Here is a 25804-nt window from a genome sequence, read left to right as displayed (position 1 = left end):
CAGGATGGATGTAAAATGTAATTGATGATATCTCATAGGTGACAGAGAGCAGGAAGGTGGAGTTAGAGAGCAGGATGGATGTAAAATGTTACATTGATGATATCTCACAGGTGACAGAGAGCAGGAAGGTGGAGTTAGAGAGCAGGATGGATGTAAAATGTAATTGATGATATCTCGTAGGTGACAGAGAGCAGGAAGGTGGAGTTAGAGAGCAGGGTGGATGTAAAATGTTACATTGATGATATCTCACAGGTGACAGAGAGCAGGAAGGTGGAGTTAGAGAGCAGGATGGATGTAAAATGTTACATTGATGATATCTCACAGGTGACAGAGAGCAGGAAGGTGGAGTTAGAGAGCAGGATGGATGTAAAATGTTACATTGATGATATCTCACAGGTGACAGAGAGCAGGAAGGTGGAGTTAGAGAGCAGGATGGATGTAAAATGTTACATTGATGATATCTCATAGGTGACAGAGAGCAGGAAGGTGGAGTTAGAGAGCAGGATGGATGTAAAATGTTACATTGATGATATCTCATAGGTGACAGAGAGCAGGAAGGTGGAGTTAGAGAGCAAGATGGATGTAAAATGTTACATTGATGATATCTCATAGGTGACAGAGAGCAGGAAGGTGGAGTTAGAGAGCAGGATGGATGTAAAATGTAATTGATGATATCTCATAGGTGACAGAGAGCAGGAAGGTGGAGTTAGAGAGCAGGATGGATGTAAAATGTAATTGATGATATCTCATAGGTGACAGAGAGCAGGAAGGTGGAGTTAGAGAGCAGGATGGATGTAAAATGTTACATTGATGATATCTCACAGGTGACAGAGAGCAGGAAGGTGGAGTTAGAGAGCAGGATGGATGTAAAATGTTACATTGATGATATCTCACAGGTGACAGAGAGCAGGAAGGTGGAGTTAGAGAGCAGGATGGATGTTCTCCACGTGGACGTAGAAGACAGCCGACAGAAGCAAAGCGGCGTGAAGGCGGAGCTAAAGAAGCTGACGGAGGTTCTGGACGCCAAGATCGAAGAACTGCACGACTTCCGTCACGGCTTATCTCGCCTGGGCGCCGACAACTGAACACTGGGGGCGTGTCCTCTCAACGTGGCTCCTCCCCCTTTGTGCTTTCCCAACAGGCTCGCTAAGGGCTACAAGCTAACGCTAACAACAACAAGTCCACTTCCTGCACAGGTGTTCCTCTCAGGTGTGTCACATGACACCAAGTGCCTCCAGGCTTTTTGCTCTCCTCTGGACACTAGTACTGTAATACTAGTACATGTACTACCACTCTCATACTAGTACTAGTACTAGTACTACTAATGCAAGTACTCTACTTTTCTTTACACTTCAAGTCAACCCAAATAAACAAAAGACACTTTTAAAGTGTGTGTGTGTGTGTGTGTGTGTGTGTGTGTTGTTTGCTTCCTTCCACTAAAGTTAATGCGTACTTATATAGCTGCTACATAAAGTGATTATTATTATTATTGATATTTTATCATTTTGATATTTTATTGATATTTGTATTGGTATTTTCTATTAATAACATTAGTGATAGTTGTATTAATATTGATATTTATATTATTTTATTGATATTATCGTTATTATTATTATTGATGTTGACTGTGATTTATCAGTACATCTGCATGTCTGCACACACGTCAACAGTAATAATAATATAAATATATAATCCATCCATCCATCCATCCATCTTCTTCCGCTTATCCGAGGTCGGGTCGCGGGGGCAGCAGCCTAAGCAGGGAAGCCCAGACTTCCCTCTCCCCAGCCACTTCGTCCAGCTCCTCCCAGGCCAGCCGGGAGACATAGTCTTCCCAACGTGTCCTGGGTCTTCTCCGTGGCCTCCTACCGGTCGGACGTGCCCGAAACACCTTCCTAGGGAGGCGTTCGGGTGGCATCCTGACCAGATGCCCGAACCACCTCATCTGGCTCCTCTCCATGTGGAGGAGCAGCGGCTTTACTTTGAGCTCCTCCCGGATGACAGAGCTTCTCACCCTATCTCTAAGGGAGAGCCCTGCCACTCGGCGGAGGAAACTCATTTCGGCCGCTTGTACCCGTGATCTTGTCCTTTCGGTCATGACCCAAAGCTCATGACCATAGGTGAGGATGGGAACGTAGATCGACCGGTAAATCGAGAGCTTTGCCTTCCGGCTCAGCTCCTTCTTCACCACAACGGATCGATACAGCGTCCGCATTACTGAAGACGCCGCACCGATCCGCCTGTCGATCTCACGATCCACTCTTCCCTCACTCGTGAACAAGACTCCGAGGTACTTGAACTCCTCCACTTGGGGCAAGATCTCCTCCCCAACCCGGAGATGGCACTCCACCCTTTTCCGGGCGAGAACCATGGACTCGGACTTGGAGGTGCTGATTCTCATCCCAGTCGCTTCACACTCGGCTGCGAACCGATCCAGCGAGAGCTGAAGATCCTGGCCAGATGAAGCCATCAGGACCACATCATCTGCAAAAAGCAGAGACCTAATCCTGCAGCCACCAAACCAGATCCCCTCAACGCCTTGACTGCGCCTAGAAATTCTGTCCATAAAGGTTATGAACAGAATGGGTGACAAAGGGCAGCCTTGGCGGAGTCCAACCCTCACTGGAAACGTGTCCGACTTACTGCCGGCAATGCGGACCAAGCTCTGGCACTGATCATACAGGGAGCGGACTGCCACAATAAGACAGTCCGATACCCCATACTCTCTGAGCACTCCCCACAGGACTTCCCGGGGTACACGGTCGAATGCCTTCTCCAAGTCCACAAAGCACATGTAGACTGGTTGGGCAAACTCCCATGCACCCTCAAGGACCCTGCCGAGAGTATAGAGCTGGTCCACAGTTCCACGACCAGGACGAAAACCACACTGTTCCTCCTGAATCCGAGGTTCGACTATCCGGCGTAGCCTCCTCTCCAGTACACCTGAATAGACCTTACCGGGAAGGCTGAGGAGTGTGATCCCACGATAGTTGGAACACACCCTCCGGTTCCCCTTCTTAAAGAGAGGAACCACCACCCCGGTCTGCCAATCCAGAGGTACCGCCCCCGATGTCCACGCGATGCTGCAGAGTCTTGTCAACCAAGACAGCCCCACAACATCCAGAGCCTTAAGGAACTCCGGGCGGATCTCATCCACCCCCGGGGCCTTGCCACCGAGGAGCTTTTTAACTACCTCAGCAACCTCAGCCCCAGAAATAGGAGAGCCCACCACAGATTCCACAGGCACTGCTTCCTCATAGGAAGACGTGTTGGTGGGATTGAGGAGGTCTTCGAAGTATTCCCTCCACCGATCCACAACATCCGCAGTCGAGGTCAGCAGAACACCATTCTCACCATACACGGTGTTGATAGTTCACTGCTTCCCCTTCCTGAGGCGGCGGATGGTGGTCCAGAATTGCTTCGAAGCCGTCCGGAAGTCGTTTTCCATGGCTTCCCCGAACTCCTCCCATGTCCGAGTTTTTGCCTCCGCGACCGCTGAAGCCGCACACCGCTTGGCCTGTCGGTACTTGTCCGCTGCCTCAGGAGTCCTATGAGCCAAAAGAACCCGATAGGACTCCTTCTTCAGCTTGACGGCATCCCTCACCGCCGGTGTCCACCAACAGGTTCTAGGATTACCGCCACGACAAGCACCAACTACCTTGCGGCCACAGCTCCAATCAGCCGCCTCGACAATAGAGGCGCGGAACATGGTCCATTCGGACTCAATGTCCAGCACCTCCCTCGTGACATGTTCAAAGTCGTTCCGGAGGTGGGAATTGAAACTCTCTCTGACAGGAGACTCTGCCAGACGTTCCCAGCAAACCCTAAATATAAATAAATATATAATATTAATAATATAAATATATAATAATATATATAATAATAATATAAATGTGTGGAATACAGAAAATGTTTAGTCTTTAAATGATTATTAATAATTGTCAATAATTAGTCTTTAATACTTTGTGTTCATCTTCAACCAAATATGACTTTTTGTTTTCCAACTCTTGCACATTTGTGACTTCATTATTAATCATAATTAATAATGACGTGATTGCTAACATTGACCTTTATGACGTGTGCCTGTTTATTTCTTCAAGAAAGGATTTTGTTGAAAGAAACAAAAGAATCTGAAATGTTGAATGAACTTTATTCAAATATTTTTGTGTCATAACACGAATATAATTTTAACGCTAATAATTACACAAATATAATTCATGTATTTTTTAACAACGCTAATAATTACACAAATATAATTCCTGTAAAAAAGCCATTTCAGTTTGTTTGCTGTGGGAAAAAAGTGCAGAGGAAGCTGGAGGACAGGTTGCCATGGCAACACAATCCCACTCACTTTGTTGCATTGATAAGAAAAATTTATTATCTTCATTTCTAATCAACTTCCTTGAAATCGTCATTTAGTTCAATAAGATGACGTCATCACTTATGAGTTGAAAATGACCATGAGAGGGACAAGCGGTAGAAATATGACGTCATCAGTTAAAGGGCGGGGCTTTGTAGTCTTTGTGCTGAGAGCGCCACCAGCAGGTCAGAGTTAGAAGTGATGTGATGATGATAACCATAGAATATTCATCATCAGTTGGATTAATTATGTCTTAAAGATCAATAAAGATGATTTATTAGATTATATAATATACATCTACACTCAAGTCTAATATAAGTATAATATAGTCTGTATGTCTAATATATATTCAGTAATAATATAAACAAAGTGTAATATACAATTATTAGTCTATTAGTATTATATTATTTTAGACTTAATTCTATCATATGTATATCAGTCTAAATATAATATATAGTAGTCAAACATAAAATGTAATTAAATCTAAAATAAGATATAATATAAAGTGTAATATAGTATAAATATAATACAATAATATAATATAAATTGTAATACATTATACATATAATAAAATATGTCATATAGTATAAGTACAAAATAATATAAAGTGTAATACAGTATAAATATAATAAAATAATATAAAGTGTAAAAGAGTATAAATACAATAAAAAGTGTAAGAGTAAAAATATAATCAAATAAAAAAGTCCTGCATCAGAGAAAATATCCCAGCAGTGGTGAGGAGGCGGCCATGTCTGTTGCCATGGTAACCATCTGCAGCGTGGGCAGCTGGGCTGTGTGCACATCCCATAATGCACCTGGACACCTTGACTTCACACCTCCTCCGTCCGTCGCCGTGGCAACCGGGAGGGCGACAACTGACTAATCATCGGCTGACTCATCAAGTCCCGCCCATTTATTCTTCAGATGACTATTGCGCAATGGCAGCAATAACTACCATCATCATCATCCAAATACCCTCAAATGTGTTGTAGTTCCTACAGCGTTCACCTGATTGGGAGCTAAATACCCTCAAATGTGTTGTAGTTCCTACAGCGTTCACCCGATTGGGAGCTAAATACCCTCAAATGTGTTGTAGTTCCTACAGCGTTCACCCGATTGGGAGGTAAATACCCTCAAATGTGTTGTAGTTCCTACAGCGTTCACCTGATTGGGAGCTAAATACCCTCAAATGTGTTGTAGTTCCTACAGCGTTCACCCGATTGGGAGCTAAATACCCTCAAATGTGTTGTAGTTCCTACAGCGTTCACCCGATTGGGAGGTAAATACCCTCAAATGTGTTGTAGTTCCTACAGCGTTCACCTGATTGGGAGGTAAATACCCTCAAATGTGTTGTAGTTCCTACAGTGTTCACCTGGTTGGGAGCTAAATACCCTCAAATGTGTTGTAGTTCCTACAGCGTTCACCTGATTGGGAGCTAAATACCCTCAAATGTGTTGTAGTTCTTACAGTGTTCACCTGATTGGGAGCTAAATACCCTCAAAAGTGTTGTAGTTCCTACAGCGTTCACCTGATTGGGAGCTAAATACCCTCAAATGTGTTGTAGTTCCTACAGCGTTCACCTGATTGGGAGGTAAATACCCTCAAATGTGTTGTAGTTCCTACAGCGTTCACCTGGTTGGGAGCTAAATACCCTCAAATGTGTTGTAGTTCCTACAGCGTTCACCTGATTGGGAGCTAAATACCCTCAAATGTGTTGTAGTTCCTACAGCGTTCACCTGATTGGGAGCTAAATACCCTCAAATGTGTTGTAGTTCCTACAGTGTTCACCTGATTGGGAGCTAAATACCCTCAAATGTGTTGTAGTTCCTACAGTGTTCACCTGATTGGGAGCTAAATACCCTCAAATGTGTTGTAGTTCCTACAGCGTTCACCTGATTGGGAGGTAAATACCCTCAAATGTGTTGTAGTTCCTACAGCGTTCACCTGATTGGGAGGTAAATACCCTCAAATGTGTTGTAGTTCCTATAGCATTCACCTGATTGGGAGCTAAATACCCTCAAATGTGTTGTAGTTCCTACAGCGTTCACCTGATTGGGAGCTAAATACCCTCAAATGTGTTGTAGTTCCTACAGCGTTCACCTGATTGGGAGCTAAATACCCTCAAATGTGTTGTAGTTCTTACAGCGTTCACCTGATTGGGAGGTAAATACCCTCAAATGTGTTGTAGTTCCTACAGCGTTCACCTGATTGGGAGGTAAATACCCTCAAATGTGTTATAGTTCCTATAGCGTTCACCTGATTGGGAGCTAAATACCCTCAAATGTGTTGTAGTTCCTACAGCGTTCACCTGATTGGGAGGTAAATACCCTCAAATGTGTTGTAGTTCCTACAGTGTTCACCTGATTGGGAGGTAAATACCCTCAATTGTGTTGTAGTTCCTACAGCATTCACCTGATTGGGAGCTAAATACCCTCAAATGTGTTGTAGTTCCTACAGTGTTCACCTGGTTGGGAGCTAAATACCCTCAAATGTGTTGTAGTTCCTACAGTGTTCACCCGATTGGGAGCTAAATACCCTCAAATGTGTTGTAGTTCCTACAGTGTTCACCTGATTGGGAGCTAAATACCCTCAAATGTGTTGTAGTTCCTACAGTGTTCACCTGATTGGGAGGTAAATACCCTCAAATGTGTTGTAGTTCCTACAGCGTTCACCTGATTGGGAGGTAAATACCCTCAAATGTGTTGTAGTTCCTATAGCGTTCACCTGATTGGGAGGTAAATCCCCTCAAATGTGTTGTAGTTCCTACAGTGTTCACCTGATTGGGAGCTAAATACCCTCAAATGTGTTGTAGTTCCTACAGCGTTCACCTGATTGGGAGGTAAATACCCTCAAATGTGTTGTAGTTCCTACAGTGTTCACCTGGTTGGGAGCTAAATACCCTCAAATGTGTTGTAGTTCCTACAGCGTTCACCTGATTGGGAGATAAATACCCTCAAATGTGTTGTAGTTCCTACAGCGTTCACCTGATTGGGAGATAAATACCCTCAAATGTGTTGTAGTTCCTACAGTGTTCACCTGATTGGGAGGTAAATACCCTCAAATGTGTTGTAGTTCCTACAGTGTTCACCTGGTTGGGAGGTAAATACCCTTCTCTCAAATGTGTTGTAGTTCCTACAGTGTTCACCTGATTGGGAAGTAAATACCCTCAAATGTGTTGTAGTTCCTACAGTGTTCACCTGATTGGGAGCTAAATACCCTCAAATGTGTTGTAGTTCCTACAGTGTTCACCTGATTGGGAGCTAAATACCCTCAAATGAAAGCTCACAGTCTGCACTTAAAGCACATCTTCATTGTTTACTTTCACATCCATGGTGCTGGAATACTCAACATTGTCATGCTCAATGTACACATTTTGATGGACCTACTGTAACTGTACATGGTCAGAGGTGGGTAGAGTAGCCAGAAATGGTACTCAAGTAAGAGTACTGTTACTTTAGAGATGTATTACTCAAGTAAAAGTAAGGAGTAGTCACCCAAATATTTACTTGAGTAAAAGTAAAGAGTATGTTGTGAAAAAACTACTCTCGTACTGAGTAACTGATGAGTAACCTGTTCGTTTAGTGATGACGGCAACAAATGTACAAAAACATAAAAATAGCAATGAGCAAATTCAGAGCCAGGAATATCTCTTAAGCAACTAAAACAATACTATATAATAAATAATAATACATTAACATACAAATAATGAAGGCAAATTGAGCCACAATAACTTAACAGCATCATAGGCTCAGTAGGCAGAGATTACGAAGGAAAATAACAAGTTAGCCTTTATGCAAACCATAAACGGATAGGTGTGGGCTGCACCTGGGAACACACTGTGCACTTCTGATTGCTGTTTCTATGCATGTGTGTGTGTGTGTGTGTCTATGAGGCTGCAGTGCGTTAATAAATGTCCCCACACGATGTACATTTGACAGTGATTCATAGCAGGGAAGCTAACATCAGCCTACGGCATACCTGCCAACTTTTGAAATCAGAAAAACCTAGTAGCCAGGGTCCAAGGGCCGCAGGCCCCGGTAGGTCCAGGACAAAGTCCTGGTGGAGGGTTCAGGGCTTCGCCCCCCGACGCAAAATGATTATTAGCATTCAGACAGGTTAAAATGTTGCTAAAACCATCACTTTTCTATCAGTCACAGTGACTTTTCAAAACAAAAATATTACAGCAAAAATCATATGGGTTGATTGACATGTTTATTCTGTAAGCTAACTTCAATAGTTTGAAATTATTTTGACAGTTAATGCCAGTTATCCTGTCAACCTTTCACAAGACTTCAATTTGTTCATTGAAAGTATAAACAGTATAAACACTTTTTACAGTAAACAAATGGTAAAACAGTACTAAACAATTTCATAAAAAAAAAAAATTGGTGTCATTATTAACTTTCTGTCCAAGCTTGTATAATCTACTGCCTTGTTCAATTGTAAAAAATAGTCTGTGCCTAAAATTCACATTTCTATCACAATTATCATACTGTAAACATGGTAAGCTAACTTCATTAAAATTAATAGTCCTGTCAATAGCATGGAATTACAATTCAAATGTAGTTTTTTTGTAAGCCTTTCAAAAGAATTCAAAATATGAAAAATTAATGAAAATTAATTGAAGCCATCAGACACTTGAAAAGTGGCACATCACATCTCCAATGTAATCATTTGAACTTTTCAACAGAAATAGCACTGCAAAAATATTAAGGACATACTTCTGTATTTTGGTAGTTATGCTGTCAACATTTAACAAGATTTCTTCAACTTGGACTTGAAAGCATAAATAGTATAAACACTTTTAACAGTATGTCGTGCTGTGAAATACAGTCGACAGGATTGCGCACCAAACACGAAGCAAGGCCAAAGCGCATGCATGGTGCAGGAGAACAAAGGACTTCTTTCATTTAAGGTTTGTGATAAACCATCAAACTCATTCGTTAAAAGGACTCTATAGTAATATAAAGCGAGTTTTTCTGGACATTATCATGCAAGAAAAGTTTATTTTTGGGGCCGCGATCACCGCGTAATGATTTTTAAAGGTTGCATTACAAACATTTAACTGTCCCATGTGATCAGCCAGTGCGATTGGAAGTCCATGCTCAATTATTGCCTCCGTAAATAAAACTTCGGCATTTATCACATCCAAAGAATCTGTTTGGGCGACGAAAAACGTTGAAAGTTTTCCACTTGTATCGCTAGCAACGGCATTAGACTTGTGTTTTTTTGTCCCAACGTGGTCTTTTACATGCTAATTCCTCCGTGTCCGATCGAAAAATCTTGTCTGCACAAGGTGCAATTCGCGTAGTTTTCACCCTTATTTTTTTTTTTTAATTAATGAAAAACCGTATTTTTTATCACTGCAACCGTAACCCGGAATAGGTTGATGAAAACCGTACGAATTACGGGAAAACCGGAGTAGTTGGCAGGTATGCTACGGTGACAGCCAAAATATCTACTAACGTTACTTACCGCCATGTGCTTCCTCAAATTTGACGTTGAGTTCATGTAAGCTTAAGCTTGTTGTTGTTTGCCGCTGAAACTTTATGTGCAGTTAATCATGTGACCGCCTGGCTCTGTTTCATTGGTGAAACGTCACCAGTGACTGTATTTGATTGGTGAAACGCAGGCATGTGATAGATCCTACTTTGAAGGTCTGTCTGACAGACCAAAACAAACAAAGCGTGCATTAACAGATGGATAAAAATCAGTAGCGAGTAGCGAGCTGAATGTAGATAAATGGAGCGGAGTAAAAGTAGCCTTTCTTCTCTATAAATATACTCAAGTAAAAGTAAAAGTATGTTGCATTAAAACTACTCTTAGAAGTACAATTTATACCAAAAGTTACTCAGGTAGATGTAACGCGTTACTACCCACCTCTGTATATGTGTGTGTGTGTGTGTGAGAGTGTGTGTGTGTGTGTGTGTGTCTCAGCTGTCCCAGTCTCCACTGTGTGTGTGCTCATCTTCCTGGTCAGAGTCAGCTGACACCTTCTTCATCCTCAACATGGCTGCCTTGATGCTGCGCTCCAGTTCGTTGTGAGTGTTACTAGTCAACACTTTGCAGCCTGCTGGGATCATCTGCAACACAACACACACCTTGTGTACTTCATCTGCAACACAACACACACCATGTGTACTTCATCTGCAACACAACACACACCTTGTGTACTTCATACAAACTAGTACCTCCACTTAGGACTCAGTCTGCACCAGCAGACAAACATTTATCCATAAAAATATTGAAACGCTGCAGCGGACGTGTGAGGAGTTAAGAGTTTGTTCTGTGTGCTCCTGACTTGACTTAAGTGTCTTTCTGCTAAAATGGGATTTAGCATGCCTTTATTCACTTTTCTCAGAGTCTCTGGCTGACAGCTTTTCTTCAGGGGGAACTGCACCTTTTCTCAATGTGGTCTATCATTCATAATCCTTATTCAACACGTGTTTTTTATGCATTCTAACGAGTAAATAAACATTAGCAAAAGTCAGCAAACAATGGAGCTCATTTGGAGTCACTCTATTCCACCTATTAAGAACATTTTAAAAACCTCTCTCAAAGTTTTATATACACGCTGTAAGTATACGTGTCATGTAGTAACATTCATAATAACATGTAATATATGTAGTATCTAGTAACATTCATAATAACATGTAATATATATGTCATGTAGTAACATTCATAATAACATGTAATATATGTAGTATCTAGTAACATTCATAATAACATGTTATATATATGTCATGTAGTAACATTCATAATAACATGTCATATATATGTCATGTAGTAACATTCATAATACCATGTAATATATATGTAGTATCTAGTAACATTCATAATAACATGTAATATATATGTCATGTAGTAAGATTCATAAAAACATGTAATATATGTCATGTAGTAACATTCATAATAACATGTAATATATATGTCATGTAGTAACATTTATAATAACATGTAATATATATGTCATGTAGTAACATTTATAATAACATGTAATATATATGTCATGTAGTAACATTTATAATATGTAATATATGTGGTATCGAGTAACATTCATAACATGTAATATATATGTCATGTAGTAAGATTCATAAAAACATGTAATATATGTCATGTAGTAACATTCATAATAACATGTAATATATATGTCATGTAGTAACATTTATAATAACATGTAATATATGTCATGTAGTAACATTCATAATAACATGTAATATATATGTCATGTAGTAACATTTATAATAACATGTAATATATGTCATGTAGTAACATTCATAATAACATATTATATGTCATGTAGTAACATTTATAATAACATGTAATATATGTCATGTAGTAACATTCATAATAACATGTAATATATATGTCATGTAGTAACATTCATAATAACATGTAAAAGATATGTCATGTAGTAACATTCATAATAACATGTCATATATATGTCATGTAGTAACATTCATAATACCATGTAATATATATGTAGTATCTAGTAACATTCATAATAACATGTAATATATATGTCATGTAGTAAGATTCATAAAAACATGTAATATATGTCATGTAGTAACATTCATAATAACATGTAATATATATGTCATGTAGTAACATTTATAATAACATGTAATATATATGTCATGTAGTAACATTTATAATAACATGTAATATATGTGGTATCAAGTAACATTCATAATAACATGTAATATATATGTCATGAAGCAACATTCATAATAACATGTAATGTATATGTAGTATCTAGTAACATTCATAATAACATGTAATATATATGTCATGTAGTAACATTCATAATAACATGTAATAGATATGTCATGTAGTAACATTCATAATAACATGTCATATATATGTCATGTAGTAACATTCATAATAACATGTAATATATATGTAGTATCTAGTAACATTCATAACAACATGTAATATATATGTCATGTAGTAACATTTATAATAACATGTAATATATGTGGTATCAAGTAACATTCATAATAACATGTAATATATATGTCATGAAGCAACATTCATAATAACATGTAATGTATATGTAGTATCTAGTAACATTCATAATAACATGTAATATATATGTCATGTAGTAACATTCGGGAACATTCATAATAACATGTAATAGATATGTCATGTAGTAACATTCACAATAACATGTAATATATATGTCATGTAGTAACATTCATAATAACATGTAATATATATGTAGTAACTAGTAACATTCATAACAACATGTAATATATATGTCATGTAGTAACATTCATAATAACATGTAATATTTACATAATTTGATCATTTTAAGCATACAGACGCATCACAACGCTCACTTTCCCTTCAACAACAACAAGACTACTAATCATGGCAGACTTGATGAGAGACAACAAAGACTACTTTGGGACAAATGATGATCCAGAAACTTCTATTTTTGAGCCTGAATATAAGGAGGATTTAGAAGCTGTGTGCTAAACAGATGCAGCTTTAGTCAAACACTAAGCATCATGTAGCAGTATTGCTAAGTGCTAAACAAGATATACAAACATAATAAAACAATCACTTACTGTACAATGTCTGCTCTCACTGGGATAAAGACCGATGGGATGTTTGTATCTTCCCCTTTACATCAACAATTCATCATCATCCTCACAAAGGGTTAACAAAAATAGTTTGTTTGTGTCTTTCTGGCCATCTCCGGGTCTAAGTTGGATGTGAAAGTTGACCAACTTGTGGGTTTATGTCCACAACCTTCTACTATCCAGGTGAGAGACATCATTTATCATCTACAATTCACTTTCACCAACTCAGAGGCCATGCAGCAGCTCAATATGTCAATACAGCAGCACAAGGGCTTCCACCTGGCTGTGACATCACAACGTAGCCAGAGGGAAACACAAGGTTTAACGTCCAAATAAGGACTTCCACCTGGCTGAGACATCACAACGTAGCCAGAGGGAAACACAAGGTTTAACGACCAAATAAGGGCTTCCACCTGGCTGTGACATCAGAGGGAAACACAAGGTTTAACGTCCAAATAAGGGCTTCCACCTGGCTGTGACATCACAACGTAGCCAGAGGGAAACACAAGGTTTAACGTCCAAATAAGGACTTCCACCTGGCTGAGACATCACAACGTAGCCAGAGGGAAACACAAGGTTTAACGACCAAATAAGGGCTTCCACCTGGCTGTGACATCAGAGGGAAACACAAGGTTTAACGTCCAAATAAGGGCTTCCACCTGGCTGTGACATCACAACGTAGCCAGAGGGAAACACAAGGCTTAACGTCCAAATAAGGGCTTCCACCTGGCTGTGACATCAGAGGGAAACACAAGGTTTAACTCCAAATAAGGGCTTCCACCTGGCTGTGACATCACAATGTAGCCAGAGGGGAACACAAGGTTTAACGTCCAAATAAGGACTTCCACCTGGCTGTGACATCACAATGTAGCCAGAGGGAAACACAAGGTTTAACGTCCAAATAAGGGCTTCCACCTGGCTGTGACATCAGAGGGGAACACCAGGTTTAACGTCCAAATAAGGGCTTCCACCTGGCTGTGACATCACAACGTAGCCAGAGGGGAACACAAGGCTATGGAGTGAAGACTTTGGGACAAGATGAAGTCAACATTTCGATGGTACCTTCTTCAAGGGGACTCCCTGTCGGATGGCAGACATCAGAGAAGTTCTGGGGTCAGCAGGAGGCTTCATGGAGGTCTTGGTCTTCCTCAGCTGGATCTGTCCTCGCTGCAGGGACGCCAGGACTTCATCCATACTTCCTGCAGGACACAGACACACACATCATCTTCTTGACCACCTGTGTCACCTGGCCACCATAAGATCTGAGTCAGGACATCAGAGGTGACCTTGTAGACCTGCACAAGACTGGGATGGTCTACACATTTACTCCACAGAGGAATGACATCAACAGAGTGAGACTCTTCTCTTGTCAGTCCACCACAATCTTAGTTTCCAGGTAAATTGCACATGTTCCTTTTACTGCTCACATATTGCACCTATCTTTGGGCACTTTCTCTCCTTCCTCTTTGCACCACCTCTCAGGCTCCATCAGCTTGGATGGCAAGTGTTCATCCTGGATGTCTCTGTACATTGCTGCATTCATCTTCCCCTCTATCCTGACTAGTCTCCCAGTTAGTTTTCATCCAGGATGTCTCTGTACATTGCTGCATTCATCTTTCCCTCTATCCTGACTAGTCTCCCAGTTAGTTTTCATCCAGGATGTCTCTGTACATTGCTGCATTCATCTTTCCCTCTATCCTGACTAGTCTCCCAGTTAAGTGTTCATCCAGGACGTCTCTGTACATTGCTGCATTCATCTTCCCCTCTATCCCGACTAGTCTCCCAGTTAGTTTTCATCCAGGATGTCTCTGTACATTGCTGCATTCATCTTTCCCTCTATCCTGACTAGTCTCCCAGTTAAGTGTTCATCCAGGACGTCTCTGTACATTGCTGCATTCATCTTTCCCTCTATCCTGACTAGTCTCCGAGTTAAGTGTTCATCCAGGACGTCCCTGTACATTGCTGCATTCATCTTTCCCTCTATCCTGACTAGTCTCCCAGTTAGTTTTCATGCAGGATGTCTCTGTACATTGCTGCATTCATCTTCCCCTCTATCCTGACTAGTCTCCCAGTTAGTGTTCATCCAGGATGTCTCTGTACATTGCTGCATTCATCTTTCCCTCTATCCTGACTAGTCTCCCAGTTTAGTGTTCATCCAGGACGTCTCTGTACATTGCTGCATTCATCTTCCCCTCTATCCTGACTAGTCTCCCAGTTAGTGTTCATCCAGGACGTCTCTGTACATTGCTGCATTCATCTTTCCCTCTATCCTGACTAGTCTCCCAGTTAGTTTTCATCCAGGATGTCTCTGTACATTGCTGCATTCATCTTTCCCTCTATCCTGACTAGTCTCCTAGTTAAGTGTTCATCCAGGACGTCTCTGTACATTGCTGCATTCATCTTTCCCTCTATCCTGACTAGTCTCCCAGTTAGTGTTCATCCAGGACGTCTCTGTACATTGCTGCATTCATCTGAGTCTAGTCAGGGAGGTGACCAAGACCATCTGTGGATCATCCTCTGTGGAGAGGAGAACCTTCCAGAAGGACAATGGTAGAGTGTCCAAAGTTTGCACTTGAGAGACTCTCAGACCAGGAGAAACTAAATGATCTGGTGTGATGAGACAAAGATTCCAGTCTTTGGAGGAAAGCAGGCACCGCTCATCACCACCACTACCATCCCTACAGTGGTGGCAGCATCATGATGTGGGGGATGCTTTTCAGTGGCAGAGACTGGGAGACTAGTCAGGATAGAGGGAAATATGAATGCAGCAACGTACAGAGACATCCTGGATGAAAACCTTCCCATCCATGCTGATGGAGCTTGAGAGGTGGTGCAAAGAGGAAAGAGAGAACATGCCCAAAGATAGGTGTGCCAAGCATCGTGTTCAATAACACTTGGAATTGCAGCCAAAGGTGCATCAACTAAGTACTGATTAGAGGGTCTTAATACTTATGTACATGTCCTTTTTAACATTTTAATACATTTGAAAAAAAATTCTATATAAATCTGTTTTTTTCTGTCAAGATGAGTGCTGATTGTACATTCATGTTTTATTTTAGCAAACGGCTAATAAAACAGAGTGAACACATGAAGGTGTCTAAATACTTTCTGTACCCACTCTGTGTGTGTGTGTGTGTGTGTGTGTGTGTGTGTGTGTGTGTGTGTGTGTGTGTGTGTGTGTGTGTGTGTGTGTGTGTGGCATGCTTAGCCATCCCTTTCCCTCCAGTGATAGTTTATTTCCCAGCATGGTGGTGAGGACAAGTATCTTAGAATACAGCCTGTGCTTCAATTTAATGTATTTATAGACATATTTTACTGTAAAAGTGTGTATGAATGTATTTATAGACATATTTTACTGTAAAAGTGTGTATGAATGTATTTATAGACATATTTTACTGTAAAAGTGTGTATGAATGTATTTATTGACATATTTTACTGTAAAAGTGTGTATGAATGTATTTATTGACATATATTACAGTAGAAGTGTGTATGAATGTATTTATTGACATATGGTACTTTTTTTAAATTTTTTAAATGGTACATTAAAAGTGTGTATGAATGTATTAATTGACATATTTTACAGTAAAAGTGTGTATGAATGTATTTATAGACATATTTTACAGTAAAAGTGTGTATGAATGTATTTATAGACATACTTTACAGTAAAAGTGTGTATGAATGTATTTATTGACATATTTTACAGTAAAAGTGTGTATGAATGTATTTATTGACATATATTACAGCAAAGGTGTGTATGAATGTATTTATAGACATATTTTACTGTAAAAGTGTGTATGAATGTATTTATAGACATATTTTACTGTAAAAGTGTGTATGAATGTATTTATAGAAATATTTTACTGTAAAAGTGTGTATGAATGTATTTATTGACATATTTTACTGTAAAAGTGTGTATGAATGTATTTATTGACATATATTACAGTAAAAGTGTGTATGAATGTATTTATTGACATATGGTACTTTTTTTAAATTGTTTAAATGGTACATTAAAAGTGTGTATGAATGTATTAATTGACATATTTTACAGTAAAAGTGTGTATGAATGTATTTATTGACATATTTTACAGTAAAAGTGTGTATGAATGTATTTATTGACATATGGTACTTTTTTTAAATTTTTAAAATGGTACATTAAAAGTGTGTATGAATGTATTTATTGACATATTTTACAGTAAAAGTGTGTATGAATGTATTTATTGACATATTTTACAGTAAAAGTGTGTATGAATGTATTTATTGACATATATTACAGCAAAGGTGTGTATGAATGTATTAATTGACATATGGTACTTTTTTTTTTTCTTTTTTTAAATGGTACATTAAAAGTGTGTATGAATGTATTAATTGACATATTTTACAGTAAAAGTGTGTATGAATGTATTTGACATATTTTACAGTAAAAGTGTGTATGAATGTATTTATAGACATATTTTACAGTAAAAGTGTGTATGAATGTATTTATTGACATATTTTACAGTAAAAGTGTGTATGAATGTATTTATTGACATATTTTACAGTAAAAGTGTGTATGAATGTATTTATTGACATATATTACAGCAAAGGTGTGTATGAATGTATTAATTGACAAATGGTACTTTTTTTTCTTTCTTTTTTAAATGGTACATTAAAAGTGTGTATGAATGTATTAATTGACATATTTTACAGTAAAAGTGTGTATGAATGTATTAATTGACATATTTTACAGTAAAAGTGTGTATGAATGTATTTATTGACATATTTTACAGTAAAAGTGTGTATGAATGTATTTATTGACATATATTACAGCAAAGGTGTGTATGAATGTATTAATTGACATATGGTACTTTTTTTTTTTTTTTTTAAATGGTACATTAAAAGTGTGTATGAATGTATTAATTGACATATTTTACAGTAAAAGTGTGTATGAATGTATTTGACATATTTTACAGTAAAAGTGTGTATGAATGTATTTATTGACATATATTACAGTAAGTGTATGAATGTATTTATAGACATATAGTGTGTATGAATGTATTTATTGACATATTTTACAGTAAAAGTGTGTATGAATGTATTTATTGACATATTTTACAGTAAAAGTGTGTATGAATGTATTTATTGACATATATTACAGCAAAGGTGTGTATGAATGTATTAATTGACATATGGTACTTTTTTTTTTTTTTTTTTTTTAATGGTACATTAAAAGTGTGTATGAATGTATTAATTGACATATTTTACAGTAAAAGTGTGTATGAATGTATTTATTGACATATTTTACAGTAAAAGTGTGTATGAATGTATTTATTGACATATTTTACAGTAAAAGTGTGTATGAATGTATTTATTGACATATTTTACAGTAAGTGTGTATGAATGTATTTATTGACATATTTTACAGTAAAAATGTGTATGAATGTATTTATTGACATATTTTACAGTAAAAGTGTGTATGAATGTATTTATTGACATATATTACAGCAAAGGTGTGTATGAATGTATTAATTGAAATATGGTACTTTATTTTTTATTTTTTAAATGGTACATTAAAAGTGTGTATGAATGTATTAATTGATATATTTTACAGTAAGTGTGTATGAATGTATTTATTGACATATTTTACAGTAAAAGTGTGTATGAATGTATTTATTGACATATTTTACAGTAAAAGTGTGTATGAATGTATTTATTGACATATATTACAGCAAAGGTGTGTATGAATGTATTAATTGACATATGGTACTTTTTTTTTTTTTTTTTTTAAATGGTACATTAAAAGTGTGTATGAATGTATTAATTGACATATTTTACAGTAAAAGTGTGTATGAATGTATTTGACATATTTTACAGTAAAAGTGTGTATGAATGTATTTATTGACATATATTACAGTAAGTGTATGAATGTATTTATAGACATATAGTGTGTATGAATGTATTTATTGACATATTTTACAGTAAAAGTGTGTATGAATGTATTTATTGACATATTTTACAGTAAAAGTGTGTATGAATGTATTTATTGACATATATTACAGCAAAGGTGTGTATGAATGTATTAATTGACATATGGTACTTTTTTTTTTTTTTTTTTTTAATGGTACATTAAAAGTGTGTATGAATGTATTAATTGACATATTTTACAGTAAAAGTGTGTATGAATGTATTTATTGACATATTTTACAGTAAAAGTGTGTATGAATGTATTTATTGACATATTTTACAGTAAAAGTGTGTATGAATGTATTTATTGACATATTTTACAGTAAGTGTGTATGAATGTATTTATTGACATATATTACAGCAAAGGTGTGTATGAATGTATTAATTGACATATGGTACTTTTTTTTTTAAATGGTACATTAAAAGTGTGTATGAATGTATTAATTGACATATTTTACAGTAAAAGTGTGTATGAATGTATTTATTGACATATTTTACAGTAAAAGTGTGTATGAATGTATTTATTGACATATTTTACAGTAAAAGTGTGTATGAATGTATTTATTGACATATATTACAGCAAAGGTGTGTATGAATGTATTAATTGACATATGGTACTTTATTTTTTATTTTTTAAATGGTACATTAAAAGTGTGTATGAATGTATTAATTGACATATTTTACAGTAAAAGTGTGTATGAATGTATTTATTGACATATTTTACAGTAAAAGTGTGTATGAATGTATTTATTGACATATTTTACAGTAAAAGTGTGTATGAATGTATTTATTGACATATATTACAGCAAAGGTGTGTATGAATGTATTAATTGACATATGGTACTTTATTTTTTTAAATGGTACATTAAAAGTGTGTATGAATGTATTAATTGACATATTTTACAGTAAAAGTGTGTATGAATGTATTTATTGACATATTTTACAGTAAAAGTGTGTATGAATGTATTTGACATATTTTACAGTAAAAGTGTGTATGAATGTATTTATTGACATATATTACAGTAAAAGTGTGTATGAATGTATTAATTGACATATGGTACTTTTTTATTTTTTTTATTTTATAAATGGTACATTAAAAGTGTGTATGAATGTATTTATAGACATATAGTGTGTATGAATGTATTTATTGACATATATTACAGTAAAAGTGTGTATGAATGTATTAATTGACATATGGTACTTTTTTATTTTTTTTATTTTATAAATGGTACATTAAAAGTGTGTATGAATGTATTTATTGACATATATTATAGTAAAAGTGTGTATGAATGTATTTATAGATATATAGTGTGTATGAATGTATTTGACATATTTTACAGTAAAAGTGTGTATGAATGTATTTATTGACATATATTACAGTAAAAGTGTGTATGAATGTATTTATTGACATATTTTACAGTAAAAGTGTGTATGAATGTATTTATTGACGTATTTTACAGTAAAAGTGTGTATGAATGTATTTATAGACATTATTAGAGTATAAAAGCTGGATCCTCACCTATGTTTTGTGTCAGTGTCCTCTTGGCTGGAGGAGGCGTGTCTCGGTCACTGAGCGCCATAGGTGTGTCCTCACAGGAAGTGCTGACTGGAGGAAAAGGAGGAGGAGGAGGAGGAGGAGGAGGAGGAACGAAGGCTGGGAGCGTACAGGTGTGTCCAGGTGCAGGTGGGATGTGTCTGGGCTGTGTTTGGACAGAAGGACTGGAGGAGGGAGGAGGTCCAGTGCTGATGATGGAGAGTGGCTGAGAAGGACAAGATGTTCTGGACTGAGGGGTCTTCAGGACATGCTGACCCGCTCGCTTCTGAAGAGACAACACATCATATTAATAATAATAATAATCATCATATTTTCTCTTCTTGTTCACTAACTTCCTCATGTCATTCCTCATTCAGGCTCCAATGACAAAGAAATAAAAAAAATCTTAAGTCTTGAATTTGAAGAACAAAATGTTGAAGAGTGAGAATAATACAATGTGAAAAAGATAATACAGGAATTAAAAACATAAAATTGTAATATTGAAGGAATGTCTCAAAAAAACTATATGGCTATAAAAACTGAACATTTTTAATCATTAATAAATCAACAAAAGTTATTAGTTTGTATATACACGTATATACATACGCGTATATACATACATACATACATACATACATGTACATACATACATAGATATACATACATAGATGTATGTACGTACGTACATACATCTATGTATGTATATACATACATAGATGTATGTATATTAGAGATGCGCGGATAGGCAATTATTTCATCCGCAACCGCATCAGAAAGTCGTCAACCATCCGCCATCCACCCGATGTAACATTTGATCAGAACCGCATCCGCCCGCACCCGCCCGTTGTTATACATCTAATATAGACGATGCAAGGCATTAGTGAGGTTATAAAGCTTTTGCCTGTTAAAGAAAGGAGACTGATCCAATGCAGCACAGACATTCGCGTGCCACGCTGTCACGACCCAGACGCACACCAGTGCGCAATCATATGGGAGCCGCGCTGAGCGCACCTCCAAGCGCGTCTCGCTGCCGGCGACGGCGGGGTATGGGCCCGACGCTCCAGCGCCATCCATTTTCAGGGCTAGTTGATTCGGCAGGTGGGTTGTTACAAACTCCTTAGCGGGTTCCGACGTCCATGGCCACCGTCCTGCTGTCTATATCAACCAGGGTGAGCCCCACCCCTTTCGTGAGCGCACTGCGCGCGGAGTGACCCCTGTTACGCGCCCCCGGCAACAGGGGTGGCGGGCAGGTAAGCTGCGCGGGCGGAGCGCGCGGAGTGACCCCTGTTACGAGCCCCCGGCCACGGGGGTGGCGGGCAGGTAAGCTGCTTACCTGCTGCGCGTGACGCCGGCCGCGGCGAAGGCGGACGAGGCGGGGTGTCGGTGCGGTGGGCGCGGTGGTGACCCTGGACGTGCGTCGGGCCCTTCTCGCGGATCGCCTCAGCTACGGCTCCCGGTGGGGCCCTCTCGGGGGAAGGGGCCTCGGTCCCGGACCCCGGCGAGGCGTCGGGGGCCTTCTCCGCTCCGTAAAAGTGTCCATCTCTTTTTTTTTTCTTCTTCTGTTGTGGCATATGCAGCAGGTGCCTGCTCGTTTTTCGTATGTGGGTAACAACATTTAACTATGTATATATATTTACCAATTGGTTTAACTGCCACCCGCCTGAATCTATTTAAAATCTAATTTTTTTTTATTTCAACCGCCCGACCCGACCCGACCCGCGGATAAAATCTAATTTTTTTAAAATTTCATCCGCCCGATCCGCGGACTCCGCGGTTGTGCCCGCAAACCGCGCATCTCTAATGTATGTATGTACATGTATGTATATACATGTATGTATGTATGTACATAGATGGCTGATAGTGGTCAACATGTCTGACCTCTCTGAAGGACCTTAATCTGCTCAGGGTCTTCTCTCGCTCCTGGTCCACAAACTGCTTCCTCCTCTGCTCCTCCTCCTTCCTCTTCTCTCGCTTCTACAGACGGCAGGCAGGTAAGAAGACGTGGCAAGGGGACAGACGTTGCCATGGCGACGTACCATGTGGACCTGATGGTGGCGGGTGAAGAGGACGGAGGTGTTCTTGGCGGCGCGCTGCTTCTGCTCACGTGCGTCCACACACTGCTCCTACAAGTGTTTGGAGGCAGGTTAGTTCCTGCTACTTCTACCTTCTCATCAGCACCACCTTCTTGTTGCGCAGGTAAGCCCGCCGGGCACAGGTGTGGCCTCTCTTGGTCTCCAGGGTCTGCAGACGTCTCCTCAGCTGAGCCACAGCAGGAGGTTCAGTCTGCTGGGGGACCATGCTCTGGAGCTCCTCTGGATCCTCACACACGTCGTAGTACACCACCTCCTCCTTCAGCTCTGCAACGACACTTCATGTTTCTACACCTGTGACATGATGCCACACACTCATTGATAAGGTTCCCCAGGTGCGTGTCCTTAGAGGTGGGAGGGGCCTACCCCCAGGTGCATGTCTATGTTGTGTGTGACCATGTGAGTTGACTTTTTTTCTGCACCATGACTCGGAAAGGTTGTGTGGAATAGGTCACAGAAGTAAATACTGTGTCAAGAAAGTCCACATCACGGTCAGAGACGTGAGTCAGTCCCATGGTCCACAATTGTTGCCTGTCAGATTGAAATGTGCTATGAAAACACCTGCTGCTCGTACCAATGAACACATCTTATGGAGTTATGTAACATGTTTTATATTCTACTTTCTTCAAAATAGCCACCCTTTGCTCTGACTACGGTTCTGCACACTTTTGGCATTCTCTCCATGAGCTTCAAGAGGTAGTCACCTGAAATGGTTTGCACTTCACAGGTGTCATAGTTTTGATGTGACAATCTACAATGTAAATAGTCATGGAAATAAAGAATGAGGAGAAAGTGTGTCCAGACTTTTAAAGTTTTAATGTACAGTGGGGCAAAAAAGTATTTAGTCAGCCACCAATTGTGCAAGTTCTCCCACTTAAAATGATGACAGAGGTCTGTAATTTTCATCATAGGTACACTTCAACTGTGAGAGACAGAATGTGAAAAAAAAAATCCAGGAATTCACATTGTAGGATTTTTAAAGAATTTATTTGTAAATTATGGTGGAAAATAAGTATTTGGTCAATAACAAAAAGTCAACTCAATACTTTGTTACTGCCAACAAAGGTTATATTACAGAGGTCAAACGATTACTATAGGTCTTTACCAGGTTTGCACACACAGTAGCTGGTATTTTGGCCCATTCCTCCATGCAGATCTTCTCGAGAGCAGTGATGTTTTGGGGCTGTCGCCGAGCAACACGGACTTTCAACTCCCTCCACAGATTTTCTATGGGGTTGAGGTCTGGAGACTGGCTAGGCCACTCCAGGACTTTCAAATGCTTCTTACGGAGCCACTCCTTCGTTACCCGGGTGGTGTGTTTGGGATCATTGTCATGCTGGAAGACCCAGCCACGTTTCATCTTCAAAGCTCTCACTGATGGAAGGAGGTTTTGGCTCAAAATCTCTCGATACATGGCCCCATTCATTCTTTCCTTAACACGGATCAGTCGGCCTGTCCCCTTAGCAGAAAAACAGCCCCAAAGCAGGATGTTTCCACCCCCATGCTTCACAGTAGGTATGGTGTTCTTGGGATGCAACTCAGTATTCTTCTTCCTCCAAACGCGACGAGTTGAGTTTATACCAAAAAGTTCTATTTTGGTTTCATCTGACCACATGACATTCTCCCAATCCTCTGCTGTATCATCCATGTGCTCTCTGGCAAACTTCCGACGGTCCTGGACATGCACTGGCTTAAACAGGGGGACACGTCTGGCACTGCAGGATTTGATTCCCTGTCGGCGTAGTGTGTTACTGATGGTAACCTTTGTTACTTTGTTCCCAGCTCTCTGCAGGTCATTCACCAGGTCCCCCCGTGTGGTTCTGGGATTTTTGTTCACCGTTCTCATGATCATTTTGACCCCACGGGATGAGATCTTGCGTGGAGCCCCAGATCGAGGGAGATTATCAGTGGTCTTGTATGTCTTCCATTTTCTGATAATTGCTCCCACAGTTGATTTTTTCACACCAAGCTGCTTGCCTATTGTAGATTCACTCTTCACAGTCTGGTGCAGGTCTACAATTATTTTCCTGGTGTCCTTCGACAGCTCTTTGGTCTTGGCCATAGTGGAGTTTGGAGTCTGACTGTTTGAGGCTGTGGACAGGTGTCTTTTATACAGATAACCAGTTCAAACAGGTGCCATTAATACAGGTAACAAGTGGAGGACAGAAGAGCTTCTTAAAGAAGAAGTTACAGGTCTGTGAGAGCCAGAGATCTTCCTTGTTTGAAGTGACCAAATACTTATTTTCCACCATAATTTACAAATAAATTCTTTAAAAATCCTACAATGTGAATTCCTGGATTTTTTTTTGACATTCTGTCTCTCACAGTTGAAGTGTACCTATGATGAAAATTACAGACCTCTGTCATCATTTTAAGTGGGAGAACTTGCACAATCGGTGGCTGACTAAATACTTTTTTGCCCCACTGTATGTCTCATTTCCTGCTTCCATTGACAGCTTTTACACGCTCTTGACTGTCCTGGCAGCTGATTGGCTGAGCAACATTGTAGTGTTACCTGCTCAGGTGTCATCAATGATGTTTCTCTTTATTGAACTGTAGAGAGCAGCTTTTAGTGGAGACAGAAAAGTAGGATTGACGCTCAGATCATGAGAAGATGGAGCAGGGTTGGTTGCTATGGCAACAGTTGGGCTCTAGTTTCTATCCATCTTGTCCTCATTCAAGTCAGGGGACCAACTGATGTTATTGTGAGCAACATGGTGTGCGTACCTCTCATCTGACGCCGCAGGGTGTCTCGCTGAGCCACCAGCAGCTGCTCCTCCTTCTTCAGGATCTCAAACTTGGTGTTGTACACTTCCAGCTGGGTTTCATAGAAGAGCAGCTCCAGCTTGTCCACAGCCGCCTGCTGCTGGTCTCCATGGCACGCAGGAGAACCTTCAGCCGTCTGCTGCTGGTCTCCATGGCACGCAGGAGAACCTTCAGCCGTCTGCTGCTGGTCTCCGTGGCACGCAGGAGAACCTTCAGCCGTCTGCTGCTGCAGACTTGCACACAAGCTGGCCAGCTGCAGCCAACACATGGACTTAGCATGCTGTCCCTAATCAAGTGTCCACTCTTACATCATCTCAAAAGTGTTCTACATCTACAACCTGCGCCGCCCTACTGGCTCTCTGGAGCGTTTTCAAAAATGTACAAACATGGAAAAATATGAGGTCAAAATATATTTTTGTGTTAATTTAGTTTGTGTAGGAGAAGAAAGACGACACAAACCTTCCTAATTGTTACATACATACATATGAAATTGTTTGTATTCAACATGCTTCACTGATGACAGTAT

At 39.3% G+C, this 25804-nt stretch overlaps 2 protein-coding genes across 7 annotated transcripts in view; one reads left to right on the top strand and one right to left on the bottom strand.

Moving 5' to 3' along the window:
* The window catches only part of homer2 (homer scaffold protein 2), a 72915-nt gene extending 71539 nt beyond the window's left edge, over positions 1–1376 (top strand). For all 5 annotated transcript variants that reach the window (XM_061975324.2, XM_061975322.2, XM_061975325.2 and 2 more), the window contains exon 9: positions 897–1376. In XM_061975324.2, coding sequence (XP_061831308.1) covers positions 897–1085 — 189 coding nt within the window. In that variant the 3' untranslated portion in view covers positions 1086–1376. The remainder of the gene's footprint in view (positions 1–896) is intronic.
* Positions 1377–10111: 8735 nt separating this feature from the next.
* whamm (WASP homolog associated with actin, golgi membranes and microtubules) overlaps positions 10112–25804 on the bottom strand; it is a 33739-nt gene continuing 18046 nt past the window's right edge. The window contains exons 5-12 of one of the 2 annotated variants that reach the window (XM_061974650.2): positions 25489–25531; positions 25240–25446; positions 22604–22779; positions 22459–22545; positions 22301–22396; positions 20408–20708; positions 14011–14147; positions 10112–10443 (exon numbers count right to left, since the gene is read on the bottom strand). In XM_061974650.2, coding sequence (XP_061830634.1) covers positions 10294–10443; positions 14011–14147; positions 20408–20708; positions 22301–22396; positions 22459–22545; positions 22604–22779; positions 25240–25446; positions 25489–25531 — 1197 coding nt within the window. In that variant the 3' untranslated portion in view covers positions 10112–10293. Of the gene's footprint in view, positions 10444–14010; positions 14148–20407; positions 20709–22300; positions 22397–22458; positions 22546–22603; positions 22780–25239; positions 25532–25804 lie in introns of both variants that reach the window. The other variant, XM_061974649.2, reaches the window with a different exon arrangement.

Source organism: Nerophis lumbriciformis, linkage group LG15, assembly GCF_033978685.3.
Source record: "Nerophis lumbriciformis linkage group LG15, RoL_Nlum_v2.1, whole genome shotgun sequence".
Lineage (NCBI taxonomy): Eukaryota > Metazoa > Chordata > Actinopteri > Syngnathiformes > Syngnathidae > Nerophis > Nerophis lumbriciformis.
Note: the sequence above shows the minus strand (reverse complement) of the source record. Positions and strands in the feature narration are given on the sequence as shown.